At 41.3% G+C, this 27,104-nt stretch overlaps 2 protein-coding genes across 2 annotated transcripts; both read right to left on the reverse strand.

Moving 5' to 3' along the window:
- Nucleotides 1-221: 221 nt before the first annotated feature.
- On the reverse strand, nt 222-3,709 carry gpr17 (G protein-coupled receptor 17). Its single transcript, XM_020080564.2, has 2 exons — nt 3,570-3,709; nt 222-1,393 (listed from the first exon to the last, which is right to left on the reverse strand). Exon 2 carries the CDS (start codon nt 1,383-1,385, stop codon nt 366-368), a length of 1,020 nt encoding a protein of 339 aa, XP_019936123.1. The 5' UTR covers nt 1,386-1,393; nt 3,570-3,709; the 3' UTR covers nt 222-365.
- A 1,983-nt stretch (nt 3,710-5,692) lies between these two features.
- Nucleotides 5,693-26,162, reverse strand: LOC109625268 (unconventional myosin-VIIa). The gene is made up of 48 exons (XM_020080443.2): nt 26,112-26,162; nt 25,824-25,854; nt 25,611-25,712; nt 25,374-25,526; nt 24,670-24,854; nt 23,751-23,872; nt 23,503-23,645; nt 23,299-23,412; nt 23,034-23,187; nt 22,810-22,886; nt 22,487-22,606; nt 21,789-21,928; nt 21,460-21,670; nt 21,245-21,380; nt 21,007-21,176; nt 20,765-20,905; nt 20,506-20,664; nt 20,309-20,401; nt 19,868-19,962; nt 19,699-19,783; nt 19,389-19,607; nt 18,509-18,718; nt 18,210-18,422; nt 17,957-18,115; nt 17,526-17,864; nt 17,279-17,439; nt 17,061-17,187; nt 16,844-16,963; nt 16,545-16,718; nt 15,519-15,746; nt 15,253-15,420; nt 15,016-15,133; nt 13,790-13,916; nt 12,772-12,938; nt 12,364-12,545; nt 12,154-12,275; nt 11,897-12,051; nt 10,754-10,907; nt 9,807-9,962; nt 9,347-9,452; nt 9,129-9,242; nt 8,917-9,004; nt 8,728-8,834; nt 8,290-8,475; nt 6,830-6,946; nt 6,565-6,648; nt 6,361-6,480; nt 5,693-6,274 (listed from the first exon to the last, which is right to left on the reverse strand). Exons 2-48 carry the CDS (start codon nt 25,833-25,835, stop codon nt 6,179-6,181), a joined length of 6,729 nt encoding a protein of 2,242 aa, XP_019936002.2. The 5' UTR covers nt 25,836-25,854; nt 26,112-26,162; the 3' UTR covers nt 5,693-6,178.
- Nucleotides 26,163-27,104: the final 942 nt, after the last annotated feature.

Raw genomic sequence — 27,104 nt, forward strand, 5'->3', positions numbered from 1 at the left:
TCCATGGACTGAGGGTTTTGATACCCGAATATAAAATATGATAAACACACTTTCCTGGCCAATGCCTATGTCAGGTTATGTATAGATAGATTTCACAAATCTCTGTCTCAGTCCTGATGACTTTACTCCCTCCTGCAATCTCACAGATGATTTCAGATTTGTAATGGTTCAGTAAAATGGGCGCAGGATGGACACTGGAACAAGGCTTTAAATTTAGGCTATAGAGGAAACTGTGTTACATCAACTGCATTACAGAATAAGCCACAGTCTTCATTTGGGCAAAGGCAACAGTCTGTCCACAATAAGACCAATTTTGGTTGTGTTGGAAAAGCATTGAGTCCACACACTGCTCCGGATCAAATCCCTCAGAACTCTGACTTGGCACTCACAGAGCTCTCATGTGTTCCTTTTAAATCTCCACTGGTGGTTCCTGACACTCCTGACCTATCTTTGCAAAACATTTGTGTTAGAGTTCCACGGAACTTCTTGGCCCCAAACACGTACACCAGTGGGTCCATAGCACCGTTCAGACACGTGAGGCACGAGGTGAGGCGGTTGGCCAAGCTCAGGCCTCTGCGTGTCTGACAGGAAGTGTCAGGGTGGCTGTATCCCAGGATGAAGGTGGCCCTGCTCACATGGTAAGGCAGGAAACAGACCACATAGATGAGGATTACCAGACTGATGGTCCGCAGGGCCCTCAGCTTGATGGCTGGCTCTAACCTGGAGCCCTGATGCAGGCTGTGAATGATGAGCAGGTAGCAGGACAGGATGACTAAGAAAGGTGGGGTGAATGCCACAGCCAATGAGATGAGAGCATTACGAGAAGCATTTTCTCTGTAAAGCTGCAGACACACCGTCACACCATCCACCTCTGCAGTCTGGTGGGTGACAAGCAATGGCGCCATGGAGACAGTGACCAGGGCCCAGAGAGAGAAGCTGATGATGTGAGCGTAGCGAGCACGACGAACCTTCAGCGACCTCACAGCATGGACCACAGCCAGGTAGCGGTCGGCAGCCACACAAGCCAGAAAGTACAGGCTAGCATACATGTTGACATAAAACAAAAAGCCAACCACTCTGCAGGGCACCTCGCCAAAGGGCCAGTGGCCCCCAGTGAGGTGGTAGGTGGCCCTCAGCGGGAGGATGATCACGTACGACAAGTCTGCCACAGCCAGGTGCATCAAGAAGACATTAGCTGGAGAGGGAGCGCCACGCTGATGACAGAAGATCCACAAGGCCAAGCTGTTACCATTCAACGCCAGGAAGAAAACCAGGATGTAGAAGCATCCAAACAAAGTGTTCTCTGCTGTCGTCTCCACTGCAGCACAGGACTCTGATAATGATTGATTGGACAGCAGGGACAGCTCCATCGTAGCTGATTCCATTGTGGTGACTGGGGAGACATAAAACTTGTTAAAAATTGATTCTACAAGCAGTTTTCAGGCAGAACTTTTCTAAACAGGTGTTTTTGATCTGAAGAATACTTCATTTTTAGTATTCTGTCAGCAAACTACCCCAGTGACAGGAAACGATAGCATGCCAACCTCTGTCACCCCGCGCGCGCGCACACACACACACACACACGCACGCACGCACGCACGCACGCACGCGCACGCACACACACACACTCTCTTTCCCTCTCAGGCTTGGAGTGTTTGTCACAGTGCCAGTCTCCCAAGGTAACAATAGATGACAGTTTTCCTGACTAATGTGGACATGCTCTATAAGCAGATAACTACCTTATTCAGACCACTACAAGTTTTTTTACTTCCTCTACATACACAAGTCCAGGTAGTCAAAGTCATTTTATCTACACTCTTCTTTTAAGTCTGACTTGTCTTTAAGAATTATTTAATCAAGGTTATCTGCTTACGTCTGAGGGGCCTGTAAAAAATGGAAAAGAGTTCAACAGTGTGGCCTTAATATTGTAATTATCTGAAATTACGAGATTGTGAAACGATGTTATATGTTCCTCGAGAAGCCAAGTCTGAATAAAGGAACAGGTTTGACACCATGGGAAATGCGTTCACCACTTTCTTGGCAATAAATAGACCTGAAAATTAATTTTACTCTTCTGTCCGTCTGTTGAATGTGAAGTTAGAACCAGTAGCTAGTTAGCTTAGCCAGGAAACCAAAAATCCACATAACAGTATATTGTATCTTGTCTGTTTAACTTGTGCTATAACTGCAGCATAGAAACAGAAATGGGTATGTACAGTATGTACTAGTGGGGTAGATAGTGGAGTATTCTTCAAACTGCCAGTATTCTACTTTTAAGAGTTATTAGTACATGAAGTGGACATGCCCAAATAAACATTTGCAACACTGTTGCCAACTATTTGGACACACCTTAAGACTGACCGAGGAATGACTATCCGTCCTCTGAGCGTCCAAGGCCTAACTGTCCACTCTTCTTATTTTTTTTACACTCCTCCTTTTCTGCTTGACACGATCATTGACATGCATCAGTGGGATGTCAATAATGTCAAAGCTTTAAATGATTGAATATGTAGGAAAGGTTTTGCTCCACATTAACTTCAGTATTTGTAGTAGATCCAAGATAAATATTCAAACATCTGTAATAGGGATGAGCTTGTTGTCCCATGCATAGCTGAAGGGAGGGTCCCAAATGTACTCTCTAGATAAATAAACAAACAGTGAAATGTGATGAAATGATGCTGGGTCATTGCAGGACTCCTTAACAGAGAGAGAAAGTGTTTGTCTCTTTATATCTGTTTCGTCTAAATCTCTGTTTCACCAGCTCAGTGTCCAGACTTTTGACCCATTAGGAACCAGTCAGATGTAGCAACATGGCTCTTTTCAGAGTGTGTGCTGTGAATCCTGTGAGACCCACAACGAAGGGCATTTCCCAGCTCAGGCTCAGACTCAGCGCACCCAGCATCTATTCAAGTCCTCCCATAGAAAAGGGGCTGCAGTCCCACTGGGGATAAGAAACGAGGAGCAGTGCAAAAGAATGGAAAAGCTTCCATAAATACAGATCCCAGGGCGATAATCCTAAAGAGAGACAATCCTGACATGTGCCTTCATCACAATGATCTGGGTAAGCAGATCTGTGCAGGAATTCTTATGTGAAACATTTTGGCAAAAAGAAGCGGCTGAGCATCCTGGCACCGGTCCTTTTCAGAGATTAGTGGTGTCAAAACTGCAGCAGCAGTAATGTGTTCAATTTTCCATTGTTCTAACCTGTCACAGTAAATGCACAGCATACAGCAAGTGTGAAATTTTGAGATTGGATTAAATGCAAATCCACCTGATAGTAATCTTTCTGTTCTTAAAAAGCACATGACAGATTTTCATCGCAGGTCGTTTCAGCAAAATCTGTCAAAATTCTGAGCTGAGTTTTGGGATTTACATGACAAAAGTGAAACATTTGCATAATAAAAACGTACTGCTATTGTATTGCAGCTCTGCTATCAAAGATCCTGTTGCTATTCAAAATTACTTTTTTAGTGAAGTAGAAGTTGTGGCACTAGACTTTTTGCAAAGTTATCAAAAATGTAATAAATCTCTGTTGCTTTATCTAAACATTAGGCAAATAAGAGACTTACCCAAGGTGCGGAGCTCCAGACTTCCTCAGACGGGAGAAAAAATTGGACGCTTCAGGAGCAAATCAGAGTGGACAACAATCAGCGCAGGAGCAAATAGTTGTGCAAGCAGCTGTAAGTGCAGCCTGGGAGTTTGTCTGCTGAGCTGTGGAAGAACTGAAGCCCTGCCACAAAGAATGCTGTCCTATAACCTCCTTTTCTCTCCCTCAAGATGCTCTTGGGAATGAGACTGTAGCTCTTTTTGTGTCTCAACAAATTTGATAACAGAGAAGGAGTCCTGATGGGAGTCTTTCATTTGAACCTTGACCCCACCCTTTCTTTCTCCATACCCCTCTCCTCAGAGAGGCACTTGTGCGCTCCACAATAGCCTGTGTCAGAATAAGTGGCACATTTTAGCAGCGGGGAGAAGAATGGCATGCCTCAGACGCAATGAGACTTCGGGTATGACTCCATGGAAACAGGGGAGAGTGGGGCACCGAGTGCCTTTACCATGAACCCCCACCATGCCACTGATAGATAGTAGATGGACTGTGTTGTCAATTGAGAATTTTATGACTAAAGTCTCAGAGATTATCTTTTGTAGATGGTCAGTTAAGTTCTAAAGAGGGCCCCATGCCCTATGGGAGAGCAAGTGAAAAACAGGAGAAGGGAGGAGGGGGTGGACGCTTGGAGGAAACAGAGGCCCTTGTTGCTCTCTTGCCTCCTGGGGGCATCCTGAATTGGAATGCCCAAAATAATCACTCACACAGACATCAGACAGATGTGGAGAGAAGACCCACTGGCTAAGGGGGGATAATATTTCTTTCATACGAGGACTCCACAGCTGTGTGTCAGATACATGGGAGCTTTCTATTCTTTGTATCATCGATATGCAAATGGTATTCTGTAGACTTGAATGAAGCCACTATCTGTGCAGGGCTGTGTTGAAGCTTTGACATCAATACCCTGTTAATCTACTGCCAACTGCTAATTGGGACAGCCCCCGCTTTTGTTCGTCTTCTCAGCTCTGTCTGTTGTGTGTCTTGTTACCCTGAAGCCAAACATTGCCTTGTGTAAGTGTGTACTATCATAAATGTATCATTCTTCTTACTGCTGTGAAGGTTCAGACAAAACAGAAAGTGCTTCTAGTCGCTACAGAAACACTGACAGAAAAAAAGCAGCTCACAACATTTTAGGCAGTTTAACTCCCCCGACAGACTTTGAGTGGGAAACCCTTATTTGATATTTTTTTACAGAGAAATTTGTTTCTCAACATTATTATCACCTTGAATATATTTTCATAGGAATGCATATTTAGATATTTACAGATTACTTATTTAAAGTTACACAAAGGAGTTGGTAACATTAGTACATTGTACTATGGAGCAATATTTTGACCAGTGGGTCCCTATTTGAAACAGCTATGACTGTGGCTCCATGACTGTGACTCCACAATCATCTATAAAACACACCCACCCTATTAGGCGATCTATTTAATGATGAAAACATTTCCCATCACTTCCTTTGCTTGCCCCTGATGCTGTGTCAGTATTGCTGCCAGTTGCTTCAGCCCCTCCACCACCCCAGCATCCACCTATAGGCTCTCCTATCATATTTATGTAATCATGTCTGGGGGAGTGATTAAGTTCGAGATTAGACACCAAACACTAAATGTTCTACTGTTGCAATAAACATTGGAACGCGAGTTGTCTGACTGAAATGCTTTAATGGTCGCAGGGGAGCTGGAGCCAATCCCAGCTGACAATGGGTAAGAGGCGGGGTACGACCCGGTCACCAGTGAATCATACACAGACACAAACAACCATTCACACTCAGACTCACACCTACGGGTAATTTAGAGTTGTCAATTAACCTAAGATGCGTATCTTTGCTCTGTGGGGTGAAGAGGAAGTACCAGGAGGAAACCCACACAGAAAGATCCCTGGATGAACAGGGGAACAAAGAACCTTATTGCTGCCTTTAAACACCCTAAACAAATTTGTGAATCTTGTGGTGACCAGATTTGGATGAAAAAAAGTATTTTCTCAAAGAAATGAGAAAAGACATTGGGCTCTTCTACCAGAGTCTAAATGCAACATGCAGTCTGTCAGTAAATCAGAGAATGTAAAAGAGTCTCCAAGCATCTATAGGTGTTTCAAAAGCACATTTTATTAGATTATTAGATTATTAGATTTTATTAGATTCATGGACTAATATACATGTAGAAAACCTACATTTATTTAATTCAGTTTGTACTTACTTAAAGATATTGCAAATATTGTTTGGTCTGAAAACAGCATGAAACACTACGTTATCTCCATGTTGTAGAAGCTAATTAGAAAATGTGTAGACAGTATTGCCTTCAATAAAATGTCTTAACTTCAGATTATGTTGCTTGTATAGAGAATATTATAAAGAGACTTTATCTTTAAATAAAAAGTGAGAAATCTACAACCACTTTGTTTCATATAATAAATCAATGTCTTCTTTTCTCACAGAGCATAAACACAAAGCTGATTGCACTGATTGCAAAAAACTATTCCTGCTCTGCCTCATTATGTGTGTGTTCTACATGTGGAGTGTGGTGCTTCACAGCTTCAGTTACAGAGTTGCATCACACTAATGCAGCTGACTCAAATATTGAAGCGCTGGTTCCTGGTTTGCCCTGCCCTCCTCTCTCTGAGGTACATGTTGACGTAGGAGGTTATGAGATCATCCATCTTGTAACCCTTTGGAAAGAAGACACAGATGTACTCAATTTAACTTAACTCTAACTTCGGTCAAGTTTACCAGTTGTCCACATGATAGATCTTACCAGAGATGTTTCACACAGGAATTTGCTTCCCTTGATCAAACTGCCAATAGTCATGTGGAAGTAGGTGCTTCCACTGCACCAGTTAGCTATGCGGTTGAATGGGTGATTTGCCAAAACATCCTTCACAAAATAGAACAATAGTTAATGGTGAGAAATGACAAGTTAAGTGGAATACTAAGAATATCTTTGGTTCATTCTTTTAACCTTGGTTTTTGGGTGGATGATTGTAAGTCCCTGCTTGCCGATGGCAATTCGCACAATATCCGGGAAGTTTGGTTCTGATGTTTGCTGAAAAGAAAATTAGATAAGCAAATAAGAAAATGTTTTTTCTCTGTAACTTAAACTATTTGCTGTGTAAATTCAGTTAGCATGCCATGATGACAGAGGCTTTAGGTCACAGACAAATACCAAATGGACTGCAGATTGCAAGATAAAGCACCATATGTGCTGCATTCACTGCAGCTCTTACCTTGACTTCAAAAAATGCACAGCCAAACGTTGGCCAGCGGCAAACTGCTTTGAGAAATGCCCCCCTGGCTTCTTCAACACTCATACCAGCGTGTTTGTTATAATGAGCAACAATACTCTGAAAATGAAAAAATGAAAATATCACAGAATGACCTAAAGCTCTTTTGCTCTGCTTGTGATCAGTTTAATGGTTTTCTAACACCACCCTCAGCCCTCAGCCCATTTTCTCAGTGAGCTGAGATATAAATCATAGGAATGGCACAATGGTGATTATGTTCATACGGGCAATTTAAAGGATAACTCTGGAAATAGTCTCGTATTGCTTTCCATGCAATGCCACGAATTACATAAAAAAATATAAAAACTTCATCGGAATGACAATTATTTTGTGTGTGTAGCTAGGGATTGCATTGTAAATAGTTGTGTTGAAAAAAGCTCACTTGCTCTGACTTTTCTAAAGAATGAGGAACAGAGATTCTGATGACGTTTGACCTTTGATTAAGCAAAGTGGCAACTTTATTCCTGCTCAAGATTCACAGTCTGAACAAATCGGCTAAAACGGCTAAAAACGATCAGACCTATGTTATATATTTTGTTGACTTGTGTACTTACATTAACCAAAATATTTCCAACAATTATCATAACACACAGAAATCCCTTACTTTATCGCCTTTTAAATGCATGAGAAAGGAAAAACAAAACTGTTTCCTTCCATCATTTGTATTGGATATTCATAATGATTTCACAATTATTCATTGCCGTTTGCTGTGCGCTCTGCCACCCAGTAAGGTGCAAATGCACTGGGGAACCAAGCGACCCAAGACAATTACGAAACAGGAAATGGTGATAAAGACAAAAAACTCCCATGATCCCTCGCTGCTTCACAACTTGCCAACTGATAAATTGTCTTTACACACATAAGGACTTGTTGCATATGTTTCAGTCCTCAACCTGACTTTGAGTTAAAGTGAGCTTGAATAAATATTCCACTTCTGGCAGCTGAGGACGACAAGGAGAGGAACGCAAAGAAGAGAGGCTGGAGCATCAGCACTGATACCTGAGCTTGAGGAAAGAGTGCAGGAATGTTGACTTATTGGACTTTTGCTCCTAATATCTAAAAATAAAAACGATTTTCTTATTTTATGCTGTTAACTAGCAAAGAACTTGGTATTTGTCAAAGTCAAATCAGAGCAAATGTTTACCCAAAAATGTAGACATGATGCAAGGGCAAAGAACCCGGATGGGCTGCTCTCATCTATAACCTATCAGCAGTTACTTCTTCATCCTCTCATGTTGAACTGAGAGAAGACTGGTTGCTACAATGACCATCACTTTTTCAGGAACAAAGTAGTAAAACATACATACTCCCACTTAATATGTATGTGTTTAATCACACATGGCCTCTTTCAGGAGTATAATAAGTTAAGGAGAAGAAATCAATGGAAAGAAAGCTCATCATACCTTCTTCCACTCATTTTCAGACATGGCCTTCAGTTGGTCAGCAGGAACAAGCTCCTTCAGCACCTTGGGAATCATGACAATCTGGCTCTTGTCATTGTTGACCTTTATCCTGAAGAGCAAAGCCCCAATGTTGATCATTTCATCTTTGTTGCAGACATGATAGCCTCTCAGGTATTTGGGTAGCTCCTACAAGATAAAAATGAATTGTTGAGTGATTAGTGACCTTTAAACCAGGTTTTCTACATATTCAGTATTCTAGTTCATCAGGGGAAAAAATGTTTTGTTTATAGATCTCTGTCGCCACATTGCCCCGAGTGGATACTGCTGTATCTCATCAGGGAGCATTGTGTTCACAGACAGATTTGGCTTTCATATCATGTGGAAAAACAAATCAGCCTGTGATGGTGATGGTGACTGAGCTACACCATTCAAATGCACCTGAGGGAAATGGAAGATAAGATCTGCCTCTGTGTCTCTGCCGGGGATCACATTGAACCACAACTTCCTCATGAAAAACACAATGTAGGATATGTTGACAGGCCCACCTACAGAACACACACACAAAAGGTTGTTACGTAGAACCATTAATTGTCCACCTGTCACTCCAATCCCTTTATGTTTTATTACCGTCATTGACCCTCTTGATTTTTTTGGACCAGTCAGTGATGTGCCTCAAACTATCAAAGAAGTAGTCTGCATCATTCAAGCTGAGGACCTGAAATAAAGACACCTTTGTGAAACCAGTGTGCTGGAAAATCATGAAAGAAAATGAAAATTTAAAGAATATATTGACTCTACATTGAAACATGATGCGTAAGGTTGAAGCAAGTCAAGTTCACCTTGTCATTTGTTTTGACAAATATACTGAATCCATCTGATGAGGCCAGATTGAGCTTGTTTGTTATGTTCTGAATTAGATCCCTGATCCTGGTGTTGGTTGAAACCTCGAATATCTGAGACAGCACAAAGAAGACAAGAATCAAGTGAAGATGTCACTTTTAAATTTAAATTCTTAAAATGGTGCATTTATCAGTTTTATCCAAGTTGCTGTTCGTACCTCTTCTGTGTCATTGGGGAAGTGGATTTTGTGGAAGATCTGGATGCTGTTCTGTTGGATGGCATCTACCTCCACCTGGTGTGGTGGAAGCTTCCTGGGCTCCATCCTACACAATGACAGTAACCGCCCGCTCACATATTTTTCTTGACTTTATCATCAATCAGACACAAATATCAAATGCTTTGGCTTTGGAATAGACTTCTGAGAATGTCTGATCAGTGATTCACAAAAATGATATTTAAGTAGAACACTTTGAACAACCATCTTTGGGCCAATGATTTAAAATCCTGGTTTTATTTGAATGATTTGTTCTGATTGAGTGATGTCAATTAGTAAAGTACCTCCACCAAGGCTAAACAGTTCCCTTATGAAACCACATTTACATTCACTGCAGGTGCAGGTTTGTTGAAACACATAGAAACACAGAGCTGTGTTGTATGACACAGTATGTTGGTCTAACCTCAGACAGCTCTGCAGCCGCTGTAGGCTGTCAGAGGCCAGTGGCTCTCTGCGGCGTGACTCCAGAAAGCGCTGAGTGTGCTTCAGAAGAGACTGACTGGGAGGAAACAGGCCACAGCAGAGCCACAGCAGCTGCCAGCCGTGCTCCACACTGAAACTGGATGACGGTCAAAGGCAACATGTAAAAAAAGACACACGAAAGACAAAATTAAGCATTAGATGAAATGGAGGTTGGTTACATTTCACTTTCACTTCTGGATCAAATGTGTGTTAGACTTCTTATTGTCTAAACGAAGAAAAACTGTTATTCACAGGTCATGTTTGAATTTAGTTTAAAGGTTCAATGTGTAGAATTTAGTGTCATCTAGTGGTAAGGTTGCATGTTACCCCTCACGTCACCCTCCCCTTCCCCATCCAAACATGAGAGAGAGTCTGTGGCAGCCTTCAGTTGTACTAAAAACTCAAAAAGGTATTTAGTTTGTCTCGTTTGGACAACTGTAAAAAAAAACACGACAGAGAATACCTGCTCCCAATGTAAATATAATGTATTTAATCATAAAGGGCCCATTTTAGGGTAAAAAAACAATTTGTACAATTCATATGAAACACTTTAGTGAAAACAGCTCTAGGATTATTATATATTCTTTTTCTGAATAGATCTCTTTCACCTAAAACGTACACGCTGAATCTTTTGTCTTGCTCATGCTGCAGGTAGCAATATTTTTCAGTTAATCAGTCAGATATTTTCAATTTTCTTATCTAATACCTTTAAAATATTTTAAGACAGTGGAAAAAAGCAGTTGTGGTTGTTTTGCTGATTCCAAGTAGGCATCTTCAAATATCTTGTTTAGTATGACCCGGTTTTTGAAAGAATATACAAAGAACCTTTTATCTTACACATCTTAAATCTTTCCTTTTGTCTAGAATCCGAGAACCTGAGACACTTACCGGTTGTTATTGCTGGTCATCTGCTTCATTATCTGGCAGTAGATCTCGTCCCTGAGCGCCTCATTTTGAGTGGCAGGGCCAAAGATCTGGTCGGTGAGCTCGAGAGAACTGAGCATCTGCTTGGTGGGGTAATCTCCCATATATTTCAGGATCGGTGCACAGCGGTCAAGGAGGAACAAGCATCCTGGTCTCATAGACTTAAACAAAGTAAAAGCTCAGGCTGATGTTGTTAGCTGGTGATGCTAGTGATATATTTTTGCTTGCAAGAGAAAGACACCTGGGGATTTGGTTAGTTGGAGGCTATTTAGCCATGTCACAGCCTATATCTTTAATACGTTCATAGTGGTGGTGGATATAATGGATATGCAGTGGCCTTTCACTTACACGTGTCAAAGACTGAAATTAGCCACAGAGTGATGGCGTGCTGCAGAGGTCTGTGGTGAGTGTTTGGGTGCAGGCCAGAGTCTTTTTATAAAGATGGCGGAAATGGTCTGGTGGCAGTATAGTGTCATAAATCCCACCTCCTCCATGTTAGCTGATGGAACAGTGACCAAACTGAAGTTCTTATCACACACACATTTCTGATAAGTTTGGTATTTGATGCATGATTGACAGCTAACACTAACTTGTGGTTCGTCAAGCATGTGTTATGGCAGGAGCTTGCTACCATGCCCGCTAATGCACAGACTGTAGCTGCAAATGCTGTAGATGGTGTCATTTATACCCGGGATATTTTTGCTTCATTTCTAGATAGTTGGAGGAGGAAATTGAGATTCTCCTACAGCAACATAGATTATTTGTGAGGCCTGACTAAGCAGCCGAGTATCTGCTCTTTGCTTGAGTTAGGCAAGGATTCAAGGTCATTTCAAATGTTCAAGAATGGGGTCCCTGTCTGAGGGCTCAGTAGATCAATAACAGATGCAGGTAAAAACATCATTTAACATTTATTCTAGGCCCCCACTGGAACACTCACTCAACTTCAGGCACATTTCCTAATAAATGATTGCTCTATCTATCGAAAATAAATGCTGAAAATGGGTAAACATTAAATTCAAGGTTTGAACACCTGCCAAAACTTTTCACCGGTATAAAACATGGTGAGAAATGGTACTGTTTGGTATCATCATGCCATGTAGAGGATATCAGTGAAAGCCAGACAGGCTTTGTGGCTCAGCTCCGAGTTGCCCACCAGTTTCATGAGGAGGGGCTGTCTGATTGGTTCTCTTGAGTTTGCCCACAGCCTCTCAGGAGCTGCATTCCTGGAGATCACCTGACGGTTAACATCCTTCGTGGGCTGCCTGCAGGATGAAGGAAACAACACAGAGATTTCCAGCAGTCAGTATAGTTAAGCCAACATTTTATTGTCAATGTGTAGTGAGGTAGTGGCTTTTTCCAGATACCGGAAGTACTCAAGGGAGAATTCCTTCAGTGTTGCAGGAGCCACTCTCTCCAACGTTCCTATTTCTTTATTGTTTGTCTGTATGATGTCCTTCCTCTGGTTAGGGGACAGGCTGAGGAGGCTCTGAAATAAAGCACCACATGTAATACACTATACAACGCTGACGCACAATAAATCCTCTGAGAAGGATGTGTCATTGACATCTCCGTACCATGACCTCATTGGTGGGTTTGCTGAGCGTTGGTAGAATCAAGATGGCCTCAGTGGGGACGGCACCTGTTTTTTTCGTGCCCTCAATTTGTCCCTTTATCCAGCCACGCTGCTGAGAAAACTCATCATCTTTGATTATCAGGATGAGGTCTGCTTTTTTAAAGCTGAGGAATGTGGGGTCATCTGGAGAGGAATACAAGAAATCAGCCAGTCAGTAGTTCATCAAGATAACCAGTGAGGTGGGATCAACTGTTAAAATAAAAAAATAAAAAATAAAATATCCGAACACCAGTTGATTCTCCCAGAAACTGCTTTGTTTTACCTCCCAGGTTGGTCATGTTGCAGGCACAGGTTTGTATGTGTGTGCTTTTGTTTACTCTCATAATCAACTGTTACCACATTCTCTGACCTTGTCTGTTGACTTCCTTCAGGGCCACAGCGTACTGAGATCGCTCTGTCAGGCCACTGAGGAACATAGTAACCAGCTCGGTCATGTCCTCAGCTGCAGATCCGCTCAGAGTGAAGTCTCCTTTCAGAGTCAGCAGACACAGGGCCTGGCCAGATGCTTTACCCTCCCTGAGTGATCACAGCAAAATCAGAAACAAAGGACTTATTATACACTGAGTATAATATCTAGAGACTGGTCGATATATGGGATGGCCAATAATATCAGCCAATATAAGACATATCAGTTTGCTGATACACGTCGATATGATAACTTTAATTTACACAATGAACAATGCAGAAAAGATGTCTAATTATTTTATGTTATTTTCTAATTTCAAGTTCTACATATTTGTTATATTTGGGTTTTATTTGTTTTCTTTTTAATTATAGTAGATTAGTTATAGTTGACCCACTATATTGATATTGGCCTCCAAATATCCATATCAGTCAGGCTCTAATAGTAACAGAACTACAATGTAGTACCTGATATGTACTGTTTCATTTGTAGCTTTGGGCACCACTGGGCATATTACATATTTCTTTATTGTTGCAGTGAAAAAGTAAAAAACACCTTTTCAAACAGAAACACATTAATATAAGCCTTTATTCAAATGTTTATAATTTGTCGTTGTTTCTTTTGTGAACTTTAAGTATTTAACTTGCTTCAGTCATGACTTATTAGGAACCATTAGACAGGTCAGAAAGAATTGTCATCTGATTGAAGAATTCTGAGACTTGTGGTAATTACTAACAGTGATGGTCAGAGAACCGTGAAAAGCCTTTAATAAATACTCTTCAGCTCTAATACAATGCTATAGCAGCATCTAACCCCTTTAAGAACCAACATTAATATTAACAAACAGTTGCGTCTCGTTGTCATCATATGTTATTTGCTTTCGCCACCAACTACACAACTATAAAATACAACGATATAATGCTTCCGCACTTTCTATGCCTGAAGCGATAACAGCTGTCTCTACCTTACGTAATTGACTCCTGTCACTTCAGGGAAGGAGAGCTCCAGCAGCCTCCTCTCTCTCTCATCCAGGAAAGTGATACCAGTCCAGTTTATGGCCACTATGAACTTGCTCTTTGGCAGCGCAGGACCTGGATACACCCACAGACATAAGCATTAGAGATAAATTAGGAGATAAGAGATACAGTCTATTCCTGATCAGAGTTTAGCATTGACGTGTACACTAATAGAGGCCTTATCATCAAACCACAAGAAAAGAGCTTGCACTTTAGGACTCTGTGATTGTCTTGATGTGTTGGTTAGTCTATAAAATGTCAAACATATTGAAATATGTCCATGACAAGCTGCTGCAGACCAGAGAGATGAATGAAAATGGCTTCTTTTGTCCAACCAACAGTTCAAAGCTCAAAGATATACAACTTAGAATGACGCAAAAAACACAAAATAAGCAAATCATTACAGTCAAGAGGCTAGGCACAAGGGAGGTTTTAAAAATTGTGAATAAATACTCTTTGTTAATCATTTGTCAAAGTAAAGCATAAAGAGATATAGGTATTCACTGGGAAAATCTATGTTTGTTGGGTTAACAGTCTGTATTTACTTTCACCTGGCCAACATGTTGTCTGTGAGAAAATTACAAACAGCAATAACATACATTTTACAGTGATGTTGATATTAAGGAAAAGACCCATTGTATGACTCAGACCCGTATTCAGCAGTTTGGATGTATCGTTTGTCACAGAGAAGGAAGAAGTGTTGTTCCTGTCCCTCCTATCGTCTCCTAATCAGCTTCTTTGCTATAGAGTTTTAACCCCCATTGTTGTGATATATTTAAAAATAGCCTTATATATTTCAGTCCAACATAGAAATAAAGGCAGCAATAGCTAATTGCTCAAAGTGTTCAAAAACAGATTCATTGTTCTTTTAAAGTGTTTATCTCTTTATTCCTGAGGAAAGTACAGAGATGTCTGTATTAAACATGGTTTATGTTCTGCCATGATTAAAATCACAAGATACGAAATCTATGGGGGTCTTTGTCTCGGTGAATAAGCATCAAATTAAATCACCTGTATTTTATTTCTGAAAGCAAATCATGTTTTCTTTTCATATTACCCATGTTAACAGCCTTATGTCAAAATAACCATTCTGTGCGAGATCCAATGAATGAAATGACAACTATACATTGTTGACATACACAACTAAAGAAAAGCTACATGAACAGAAACCCACCTGACAGTTTGACAACTTCAAAGAACCTGGAGAAGAACATGGGCCACTTCTTCTTGGCGTAGTCGACTATCTCGGTCTTCACTGAGTCTGTCTTTTGTCTTGAACTCAGATAAGGAGCCTTATGTGGTTTAATAAAAACAGACAGAATCCAATCAAGACCTTGTTGAGGCTTTCTGTTTTCAAGTCATTTATAATGATCAGTTAATTCTCTCTGGACTCATATGTGATGTGACTAACCTCAGCATGAGCGGTGCTGACCATCTGCACCCACTTGGCCTCTGACTTGGCCTCCAGCAGAGAGGTGTTGATGTTGTCCTGAACAGCTTGTTTCACATTTTCTGGAGAGCTCTCTGAGCCGTGTTGGATGTACAAATGTTTTGCAGCCAGCATAACGAAATCATCTTCCTGTGCAAAGTAAAATGTGTGTGGGGGGGTATGTTAGATTTATTGACGTCTGTGGCATGAATGTTGCAGGATCCTCATAGCCATTGACATAACTTGACCTTTTCGCTCTGGTACTCTCCAAACTTCAGACCATGGATGACCTGCTTATAGATGAGCTCTGTGCTGATCTTGTCCTCTTTACTGTCGTGCCAGGGGGTGAAGATCTCCTTGCGGAAGAAGAGTCGCCAGGGAGCGTGCTGCTCCTGCCCTCCTCTCCGTTTCACTTCCTGCTCACACTGGGAGATTGCATCCATCACATGCTCTCGGCCGCCACCCAGAGCCCACACCTACGAGACAGGTCAACAATAGCCATTTTGACAAGTGCAAATTATTTTCTATTTGCCTATGTCGCAAGGTGATGAGCAGTAAAATAAAATGCAACTGTAAAGTAAAATCCTGCTGGCTATACATTTTCAGTTTGTGTATTTAAAAAGCCTAATTAAAGACCAATAAATGTAAACATATCCTTTCTTGCCTAGTTATACCCCTCTCCTGTCGCTACAACTGCTATCAGATGAAAAAATGACAAAATACAATAGGTCAAAATGAAAACATGACTTAAAGGTAGGGTGGGTAAATTGTTCTGACACACTTTGTATCTTATTTGATGAAATCCTCATCACATTCCGATAACATCATTAAATAGTCGTCTGGTAAAAAAAAAAAAAAAAAAGCCAGTGTCTGTGGCCTTGCAGGACTGTAATACCTACAACCAATCATTTCATTCGGACCGAGGCAAATGTTTTTCACCACCTGCCTGTGCTCTCACTGCACATGGTGGTGTAACTGATGAGGGGGTCGATGGGAGAGGGTGGGAGTACAGACAGTTTTACATGCTCGGTCGAAACAGCTAGCCTGCCTCTGTCCGAAGGTCTAAAGGTTTAAAAGGTAAATATATATATTTCACATATATAGGATGTTTATATGTGGGGTCCTCCATAGTTACTTGGACTGTGTGGCTCACAGACTCTTTTGAAAGTCTGGCACGGTGCCCGCAGAGTGCACAATGTGTGTCCCCGCCCCAAAAGGAAAAGAATTTGAATCTGACTGTTCTAAAGAAAGCAGCTGTAGATGCAGCTGCATACCTTTTCATACAGAGCCACGTAGAGAGAAAAGCCAAAAGTGTCTTTGAGTTTGATTTTGTTGGAGAGGACTTGGCAGATCTCTTTGGAGGTAGATGATGAGTCAACAGGCATGTTGATTGAACGTCCATCCATCAGCATCACAGTCACGATCATGGGCCTCTTTGTCTTGGTTGCCTGTCATAGTACAGAGAAATGGCTATTTTACTGGCATGATACCAGTTGAGAAAATATGGCTTTTCTTTTATTTGTGTGAACGGATCCTTTAAATATTTGCAAGAACAGTGTGTGAGTCTCAGTACCTGCAGCTCCAGCCAGGCCGGGGGCTCCCCTCGCACTCCATTCATTTCTGTGCGACGCAGCCTTTCAGCACAGTAGGAAGCGTAGCCTCCGGGAGCGGAACAGATGAAACTTTGCAAGTACTGCCAAGACGAGAGATAAAAAGGAAAAAGCGACACATCACAGCATGCGGTACACTGTTAATGAGATTGAAGTAACAAATACAAATGTCGAACTTACCCTTATAAAACGCTCACTTGGAGAGAAAATGCCCAGACAGAGGGACAAAAGGATCCAACCACGGAAGTAGCTGTTGCGATTGTTGTTATCCTGAAGCTGCTTGCAGATCTGACAGTAAATCTCATCCCTGGACAGACAACGAGGTAAATATTGTATGACTAGAGAATATTAACAACAATTCTTAGAAGTATATTGTGTTTAAATGGAGCTTCTTCAACCTGAGGTCACGTCTGACAATAGCATATCCCACAATAAAGTGGAGTTTTTCTAGTGAGGTCAGTGGCCGGTCCAGGGTAGGTTCTTCCCCGATCATGACATCACTGTCTTCCTTCACCGTCTGCATGGTGGGAGGCTTAGACACTTCGGTCAGATCTTCTGACTGTAAGGAAAAATAACATGCAATTGTAATCCATCAAATAAAAAGAGGACTGATGAGAGGTGACTTTTCTCTTGCGGCTTCCTCACCTCTTCCATGATCATCGAGGGTTTCCGGAGATTTGCAGTGGATTTCTGGATTCCATTTTCTTGAATGGTGGATGCTTTTCTGTTTCTGGAAAGTAGGTCTGTGAAAGTGGACCCCTTCCTTGCTTGCGGGCTTCCCTCTGGTACAGCTGAAGCTTTCCGGTTTCTTGACAGAAGGTCTGTGAAAGTGGACCCCTTCCTTGCTTGCGGGCTTCCCTCTGGTACAGCTGAAGCTTTCCGGTTTCTTGTCAAAAGGTCGGTGAAAATTGAGCTCTTTCTGTTTGCTGTTGGCTCCTCTGGGACTGTGGAGGGGTTTGCTTCTTTTTTGTTCCTTAGCACCCTCTAAAACAGACAGAAAATACATACATTTAACTCAGTTTTGAAAGAGCAATATTTAAAATGTGTCGTATGCTTGGCTTTGTGAGGATATTTACCTGGTCCAGGCCCACCATGTGACTGAGACGTCTGTTCTTCCTGGATATCAGGTCCTGCGGCAGAAGACGTTCCTGTGTGGAGGCTCCCTGGACCTGCTTCTTGGGCTCAGGAAGGTCTCCCATGAACCTCAGAATGATCCACCACACTGTCAATGAAGCCTGGTGAGAACACATCAGAAAAATTCAAATGTAATCTACTGAAATAATAAGACCAAATACACCAAAAAGAACTGAAGAGGCGTAAGAAAAGCACCAGAACATCTCCTTCATCCTCGTGGTAGAGCAGGGGCTGCCGAAGCCTCTGGCGGATGTGGGTGTGCGTGGCTGCACCCTGGAAGTACATGGAGGCAAATTTGGAGAAGGAGTACTCATTCAGGTCATTGTAGTCTTCAGTGGGAAGATCCTCCTCCATGGGGAGGTCGTCAATATCTATCTCCTCGGTGAGCAGCCTTTTTTCCTCAAAGTTCTGAAAATAAAAACATATCCAGTGACTGACTGTCCACAGGGAATACAAAATGTGCTAAAATGTGAGAAAACATTTAGTTCCCAAACCTCAAATCCCACAGGTGCTTCTCCCTCTTGTCCCCCGATAATAGTTGGGAGGAATCCAAAGATGCTGTCTATCATCTCCTGATCTGTGAAGGAATCCGACTGAGCCTTTTCCTCCATCTTTTTCTTCTGCCTCAGAACTTCGTCCAAGTGTCTCTGTCTCTGCAGAATCATCCGCCGCTCTTCTTCCTTCTCTTTAGCAGAGAGGTACATCTGAAATAACAAAAAAATTAAATCAGAACTGCAAAATTTCAACTGCAAAATGTTATTTAGTTCTAAAATAAACTAGAAAGGCCAAAGAGTCGCCTTAAATTCAATCCAGTCACATCAAATTGCACACAATCAGAGATATCAGCCCTCTAAATATACCAGATGCATGAACTATTCCTTCGGAAAAATCGTGAAAATGCCCTATCGCCAAAAGTGAAAAAAGTGGGGTTCATTGAAATCTGTTCAGGGATCCTGTGTTTTTTTGCGTAATCCTGCTTACAAACTCCTCAACAACAAACAAACTGACAAGAATGATGAATGATAACCTCCTAAGTAAAGATAATTTTGATTTGATTGAATACTAAATTCAATCATTTGTGTCTGGAATGAGAATAACTTCAAAATATAATTTATAGTTGGTGGGACATTTCAAATGAAATGAAAATTAGCTAGTGAAGTCAGCCAAAGGTAAAAAGGTAAAAGTAAAGGTTTAAATAAGGGCCTACATTAATTGATAAACAGGTGTAAAAAGTAGCTTTGATAGCTGTTCACCAGACAAATGAACTTGGAAGCCATCGCTGCCAGACAACACCAGGAGCAACATGATCCTCTATGATCCTCTTCTTTGTGAACAAGAATAAAATAATTCAATAGCTTTCAAAATTCAACTCACGTCTCTTTTCATCTTTCTCAGAGCTTTTCTTGCCAGCGCACCTCTGGTGTGAGCCTGCAGGAGGATCACAGCTTCTCTCTTACGCTTCCATTCCTTCCTGGCCAGGTATCCTCTGGTTCGGGCCTGCAGCACGATGGCTGCCTCTCGCTTCCTCTTATATTGTAAGTGGAGTTGGCGAGAGCGGACCTGCGCCTGCAGCCTCGCAAAGCCAAGCTGGACCTGGATATAAAAGATGTTAATGAGGGAGTTTTAGCAGGCAAGACATATATTTTCACTTTGATAAAAACTGATATATTAAAAAGTGACTTACCACTTTGTACAATTTTCTCCCTTTGTGTCCTCTCCAGTATTTTTGAATGACAAGAGCGCTTGCCTTTTTCCTCAGGAACTCTCTCCTATAATAGACATGAAACACACAGACATGTAGTCGCAAATCACACCAACAAAAAGCCCATTTCAAAGATTCTTCTGTATCACACCTGTATTTGAAGCCTCTCAGGACTTTCTGGATCAAAAGAGCTTTGTCGTTGAGTTTTTTCATTCGCTCCAACTCCAGCATTGTGTCATGGATGTCCTGAGAGAAAACAGTAGCAAGGATTATTTTAGAATTTTGTTGAACAAAAACATGCACATAACCTTCAAAACATACTGTACGTATTAGGCAGATAGGATTGGACTAAGGGGCTGAGTTGAATATACTTTTTTAGATTGGAGGCTGACGTTTTTTTATTTGAATATGTAAACAAACAATTTATTAAAATAAAGATTTTGAAATTGCGTTAGTTGAAATGACTTAGTGAAGAGGGAACTTTACACATCACACATAAAGTCAGATGGACGGATTACAAAAAGATACGCAGATACTTTCGATAATCATGCCTCTATGCATGACCAACACGTTGGACATAAAAAGGCTGCACCTTCAAGAAGATCTTTGTCTTGCCAGTCTTCCAGTCTTCCTTCCCAGTAAGCACACTCTCACAGATGCATTCACAGCATTTCTCTTTGCGTTCCTGTTAGATGGAAAAAAACAGTAGTTGTTATCATACAAACAGGAAATAAAGATGAGAAATGGAGGAAATACGGTGGAAATACGCATATAAAACCTCTAACTCACTGTTTTTGGATCACAGACCGACGTTTTCAGAAGGACGCGGTATCGATCTAGAAACTCGTCAAAGGTGTAGCGTACAGGGTACCCAGCTTTCCGGATCCTGATGGTCTCCATCATGCCAGAGTAACGGAGCTGGCGGATGCACAGCTCTCTGTCAAACAGCTGAGAAACAGAAGTGACAGCACATTTCATTCTTCATCTTTTCTGGTATAAAAGTAAACAAGTTTTATTTTGGTTGGGTGCATTGGCCTCTTTCCCTCACCATGGGCTTCTTGAACTCATTGGGTTTAATGCAGCGTATGAAGTAGGGCTGGCACACAGTCAATGTTTTCATCAGGGAATCCAAAGACTGACGGAACTGGCCGGAGAGAGTTGGCACACGCTTCTTGCTATCAGCTGCTTGCTGTCACACACACACACACACAAATGTCACAGTGTAAATGATTATAAAATAGCATTTTCACTCTCCCATTGATTATAGCTGAGGCTAGAGGCTGCACTGACGCGGAGGCTGTTCTTGGGTACGGTGATGATCATCTTTGGGTTGGCGCTGCTCTTGATCGTGCTGGAGGACAGCTCGTTCTGAAACAACTGTTTGAAGAGTGTGTTGGTCGAAGTCTCCACCAGCTGAATCAGGTCTGAGCTGAGGGTGTCACGGTTTTTCTCAAGAAAACCTCAAAACAAGACACAATTAGATGGATGTTCGGACACAATTTGTGGCTTTTCATAGCTTTAAAATTACCTTTTGAATCGTAGAAGACCACTCCAGCAAAATGCTGGATCCCAAACTGTGTCTCATAGTTGTTCTTGGGGGGAATATAGATTTCCCCTTTCCCGTGGAACTGGTTCATTTTCTGGAGCATGGTGGCATCTGTGCCCTGAAAATAAAGCAGAAGAGTTCAAACCTAACTGGCGTTTTCACAGCAGAGCATTATAAGGCACAATGAGGACAGAGACCTTGGGGAAGTTGCTCTCCTCATCAATAAGAGCCAGTATGTTCATAGGTTTGTTGGCCAGTATGTCCAAGGTGCCTTGGTTGTCGCTGTAGCCAATGTGCTCCCAAACAATGTTTTCTCGGGCATACTCTTCCTGCTCCAGCTTAAAAACATGCTTGACGAAAAACTGCTGCAGCTGCTCGTTGGCAAAGTTGATGCACAACTGCTCAAAGCTGCAACAGTTCCACAAATCCAACAGCACAGAAACAAAAAAAGATGGAGGGGTTCAATATATGTCCTGTGTATAAAACCAGCAGCTTTAATTTCATGAGAACTGTTGTGATCATCAACCTGTTTTTGTTGAAGTTCTCAAAGCCGAAGATGTCCAGCAAGCCTATTGACAGTCGGACCTCATCGGAGTCCTTGGGCGGCTTGAATACGGCAGCGTTGATTTTGCCCACAACCCAAATGAAGAGTCTTCCATAAATGGCCTGGACAAATATTAAAGGGAATAGTAAAGCAGGATTGTGTTAAGATAACAATACAAAATACAGAAATGTGATGAAACATGACACTTACAGTTAAGAGTTTATACAAGTGAACATTACACCTGAAGCTGCTAAATCAGCCATCATTCATTTGAGTATTAACACCGGTGGTGAGTCTCAGGGTACGGTCACACATGGCTGAATGTGAAGTTGAACTCCACACAAAGCCACGCTGCAATTTACCTCACCACAGGAAGCACATGTTTTATTATCCTCCTTGATTGCACGGATAGGAAATGAACCGGAGGCAAAGGTTCGCCACAGAAACATTGCTGCATCAGTGAGCAGGACTTTAAGCTGAATATGAGAAGCCACAGGTGTAACAAGGTCTTGTCTCTGTCCGCATCAGGCCTCATTGTTGGTAGTAAACAATTAAGATCTTTTTCCTTATTTCATCAATCCAACTGTTTTGTTTTCTGTTGTGAACTGAGCAGTGCACCTTTTCAGCATACATTTGTAAAAAATGCACTTTTTTTTGTGTGTCAAGTGTGACTTTGTTACTTTGACGAACGCGTCCCTGCCATCCACAGCCTGGGCAGAGGTCAGAGGCTTGGTCACACTCTCCTTGGTGGTCATTAAGGAGCGCTGAGTCAGACACCTCTCCAGTGCTTTAGGATCCACCTGAGGTAAACAAATATAATATAATATATACATTGTATAAAAGCTTTTACTTACTAATGTATGTTCACTGTATGTTACTGCTACTGGATGCTTGAATTTCCTTCGGGATCAATAAAGTATCTATCTATCTAAATACACAGATATATCATCACTGCTCTTTTTATTTACTTTTATGTAAAAAGTATAAAAACATGTATTCATACCTCCAAAAGTTGGCTCGCCATGTTCAAATTGGATGATGTGAGAATGTCACAGACCTCCATGTTATTTACTATGGTGCCTGAAATTTTCCAAGAAAAGTGTTTAATATCTCCAAAATGAAATGATTCATATATATCATTCATATAGTCTTACATCAATGTATACCTGGAAGAGTGCTGATATTTAATATCTACATGCACAACCCTTTCCAATGTGCTGTTCTTACCCTTGAAGTCCACATTGCCCAGGTGAAGGATGGCAGCGAGAAATTTGGAGATCACCCAGGAGTCGTTCTCTGTGAACATGAGGATCTTCAGAGCTGAACAGAAGTGGGCGTATTCCTTCACATCATCACGACCTTCACAGGTGGTGCACTTTCCCTGGTGACAGGATCACATGGTTTTAAGCTTGAGTCTGTGATTTACATTCTGATCACTTAACCTAAAATCCATCAACAAAAACAGGGTCGCAGTTTCAGATAATGGCAGTACCATGGTCAGATAGTTGTACTCAGAAGCGTTCCCAAGGGAAAGAATCTTCTTCTGCTCAGCTGACATGCCCATCAGCATGTAGTAGAAGATATGGTAGTTTCTTTCCTGGGGTGCCTGCACATAAAAGCACGTGTTCTTTACAACAAGAAATGGTTTGTGCCACGTAACAGCTCTTGTAAATATTCAGCTGAACGATTTCCTCACCTGACGACAGACTCTGGACTTCTCCAGCAGGTACTGCTCAATGCGGGCCCCCTCAATGGCCCCACCCTTGGAGAAGTTGATGTCGATGTACTTCCCAAAACGACTGGAGTTATCATTGCGGACGGTTTTGGCATTACCAAAAGCTAAGAGGACAATGGATGAAATGTAATGTATGTTTGATCAAGGAGGGAGGATTCAGCTGATTATGGAGACTGAGTCAGGACTTTATGTTTGTGTTCTGCTCATACCTTCCAAGATGGGGTTTGCTTCAAGAATCTGCTGCTCAATCCAGGAGTGCTGGCCACTCACTGCAGCTAGGAACAGCAACATCAACTTGGTACTCTCAGTTTTCCCTGCTCCTGACTCTCCACTGATAGAAAAAAGAATGATTTATTATGACTATCACCTTCTGTTATTACTATCATTTATATAAAGAATTATTTGTTATTTAAAATGTAAACCAATCCTCTATCCAAAATATGACAAGACTGGTTTTAGCTGGTTCATAAGTTGCTTACGTAATAGATGTGTCATAGTGTGTGATGGTGTGAAACCTAAACTTCTCAATGTTAACAAAGGAGTTCCACAAAGCTCCAGGTTAGCTCTTCTCAAAATCCTACTTTATATGATCAATCAAGGAATCTATAGTCATAATGTTTTAATCTATCTGTATGCAGATGACACAACCAAGCATAAGCCCCTCATACACTGAAGCTATAATTGTAATCCCTTACAAAGAGCCCTTATCTGTAAATCATTGACTCAAAAGCTACATACAAATATTTACAACCAACAGTTAAGATGACATCAATTTGCATCTTGCAAATAAAATCATCTTGTAACTATTCATGTAATTCTCCAACTCTGTTTCAATCATTGATGTTGATGGTAAACATTGAGGGACTCTTGTTATCTAACTCTGTGCAAGCAAATCAGAGCACCCCCACCCCCACCCCTGTTGGCTTTGTTGTCTTTCATTATGTAGCTACTACTTGTACATTGCTTGTAAACACAGTAATATAATGGGAGATCCTGTTCCCAGTGACTTCTCCCTGTATGAATAAAGGCTTCAGTCAAGCATGTATTTGACACTAAGTAAATAAAATCATCTGGTGACAGAGGCAGGCTCTGAACATCCCTGCAGCCTGTTAGCAGACAAGGTCAGACCTGATGACACAGCACTGGTTCTTTCTGTTGCGGTGCATGTTGAAAAAACAGTTGTCTGCGATGGCGAAGACGTGGGGCGGCAGTTCACCCAGCCGTCGATCTGTGTACATGTGCACATGCTCTGTGGTGTAGATGGGCAGCAGCTGGTAGGGGTTGACAGCAACCAGAATGGAGCCTGTATATGTCTTTAGACAGAGAGGGTCATTTAATATCACACAGTAGCACATTTGACACGTGGTTGAATGTTTGTGTGTGAGCATGAGCATAAACAAGGTCTTATGGTGTGAGCACAACATCAGGCCAGTGACCCCTTGTTTAGTCATGGCAGCAATGCACAACATGCATTTTAAAATTTTTTTATTTTTATCTCATTAAATATTGCTTTAAAAGATAAAGAAATGTCAGTCTTATTAAATCCTTGCACCCAGTATTCAGCAATTGTATTTCTGTATAACAAAATGGCCTGATTCATAATTGAACACACACTTTTGAGCTTTGATGCAGTGACACAGAAACACTGGGAGGTTCTGGTTTAACAGAGGCTCATTCGTCTCTATGGAGACAAACAGGACTGTGATAAACGACGGGGCAAAGTCTGAAATAGAAATCCAGCTCAGGGTGACACGGGCAAAGCATTTCCACAGCAGGTTATGGACGTCATAAAACTAGGTGGTTCAGAGGGAATGCAGAGAACTGAAACCTACATAGATGAGGCCTTCCTTGTGTCGCACCAGAAGGTTCCTGAGGAGTCCCGCCTCGTTGAGATCACCGAGCCTTATCATGTCATCCACACCCTTAACAGAGGTGGGGTGCATGGGTCGGATGCTACCCTCTGTCTTCTTGTTGATCTTGTGATTCTGTACATGTGTAATGAAAGAGCTTTATAGGCAGCTTACACTTATTATCCTGGATCTGACAAGCAAACAGTTTTTTTTGTTTACCTTTCCTTCATCATCGATCAGTTGTAATTGTCCTGTGTCTGTCACCCTGACCTCCGCCCCGATCGGCACCTCAGTACCCGAGTCCACCCACACAAAATCACCCTGGTTTTAGAAAACAGGTTGAAAAGCAAAGCAGCGCCTGAGATGATTATCTGAACACAATGAATTTTAGAATTCTGAATATACATTTATCACAAGGATGCTCCTTCATACCTTCCTCAGCATGGTAGAAGCATGGATAACTCTGTCAGGAAAATGAGTTAAAGTAAAAATTTAAAAACAAATTCCAGTGAGAGAACTGATTTTACCTCAATTACTTTCTGCGAATGAAAAAAGTCTAAAGACACCTCTTTGAATTAGTTTACATCCATTCTCATTATAAAAGTACAATTGTAAAAAGCAATATATATACACTATAAATTATGCAGTAGGTTACCTCCTTGAAAACAGTGTGATACACACTTGATAAAATAGAAATGTATGCGTCATGTCAGCTCTTACCTGGCAATAGGTTTCTTTTGGTGGAAGCCCTGCTGTTGCTTTTCCTTGAATAACTGTGAAGCAGGAAGTAGAGAGCTTTCCCATTAAACACCCCTTTATGGCTCTTTGACTTTGCTCCTACAAAAGGTAGAGCCACCCAGTGTCACTCCACCACACTCAAGGCATATGGTTAGAATCCTCCCAGACAACAACAATGTGACAAAGGCTGCTGCTAATTCACTGTTAAATATTTGGTGTCTTAAAGGATCGTTAGTTTAGTAACTTTAATTAAAATCTAATGACTGAATGAGAAATACAGAGAAACATTTGCAATAAAAAACATTAAATATCCTCCTCAAATACTGAATAATTCAACACCGAACAAGAAGAGGTATTTTTTGGATTCCACTGGTTTCAGAAATTGTGCTAAAGGGGGAAGTTCATAAGTCAAATATGTACCTGGGGCTCACTTTTCCTGATCTACAAATACAGTTGTCATAAGTAAAGGCAATATGGTCTGCTGCACTTGGAAGCAATTATGTCGTAAATTGCAGATAGTAAAGACGAATGACAAAGCTCATTCCAGAGACGTGATCATACTATTCCCTTCAGAGGAAAATCATGACCTTAAAAGATGGAAATCCATATTGTCAAGGCATCAATTCAATTTCAACTGTATAACACTTCACATAGTGAAGTCAAGGTCTTACAATATGAAATAGAAACCCACTCCCACAATGAACAAGCATCTGTGTGTGGAGGGAGAGGGGGAGGAGACACAGGTGCAGGTAGAGATCTCATTCTATATCTGCAGATAATAATATATGGGTTATACAGCAGGAATCATCAGTTGGGTTATTCATATTAATAAATAAATATTTACATATTTAAATTAATATAATTACATGCAAAGGTCAATGTCTGAGCTCACTGCTAAAGAGAATCTATTATCCAGTGCGCATGATATCAGAATGTGGTTTCATTCTCTATTATCACATAGATATGACTCATTGC

Source organism: Paralichthys olivaceus, chromosome 3, assembly GCF_024713975.1.
Source record: "Paralichthys olivaceus isolate ysfri-2021 chromosome 3, ASM2471397v2, whole genome shotgun sequence".
Classification (NCBI taxonomy): Eukaryota; Metazoa; Chordata; class Actinopteri; order Pleuronectiformes; family Paralichthyidae; genus Paralichthys; species Paralichthys olivaceus.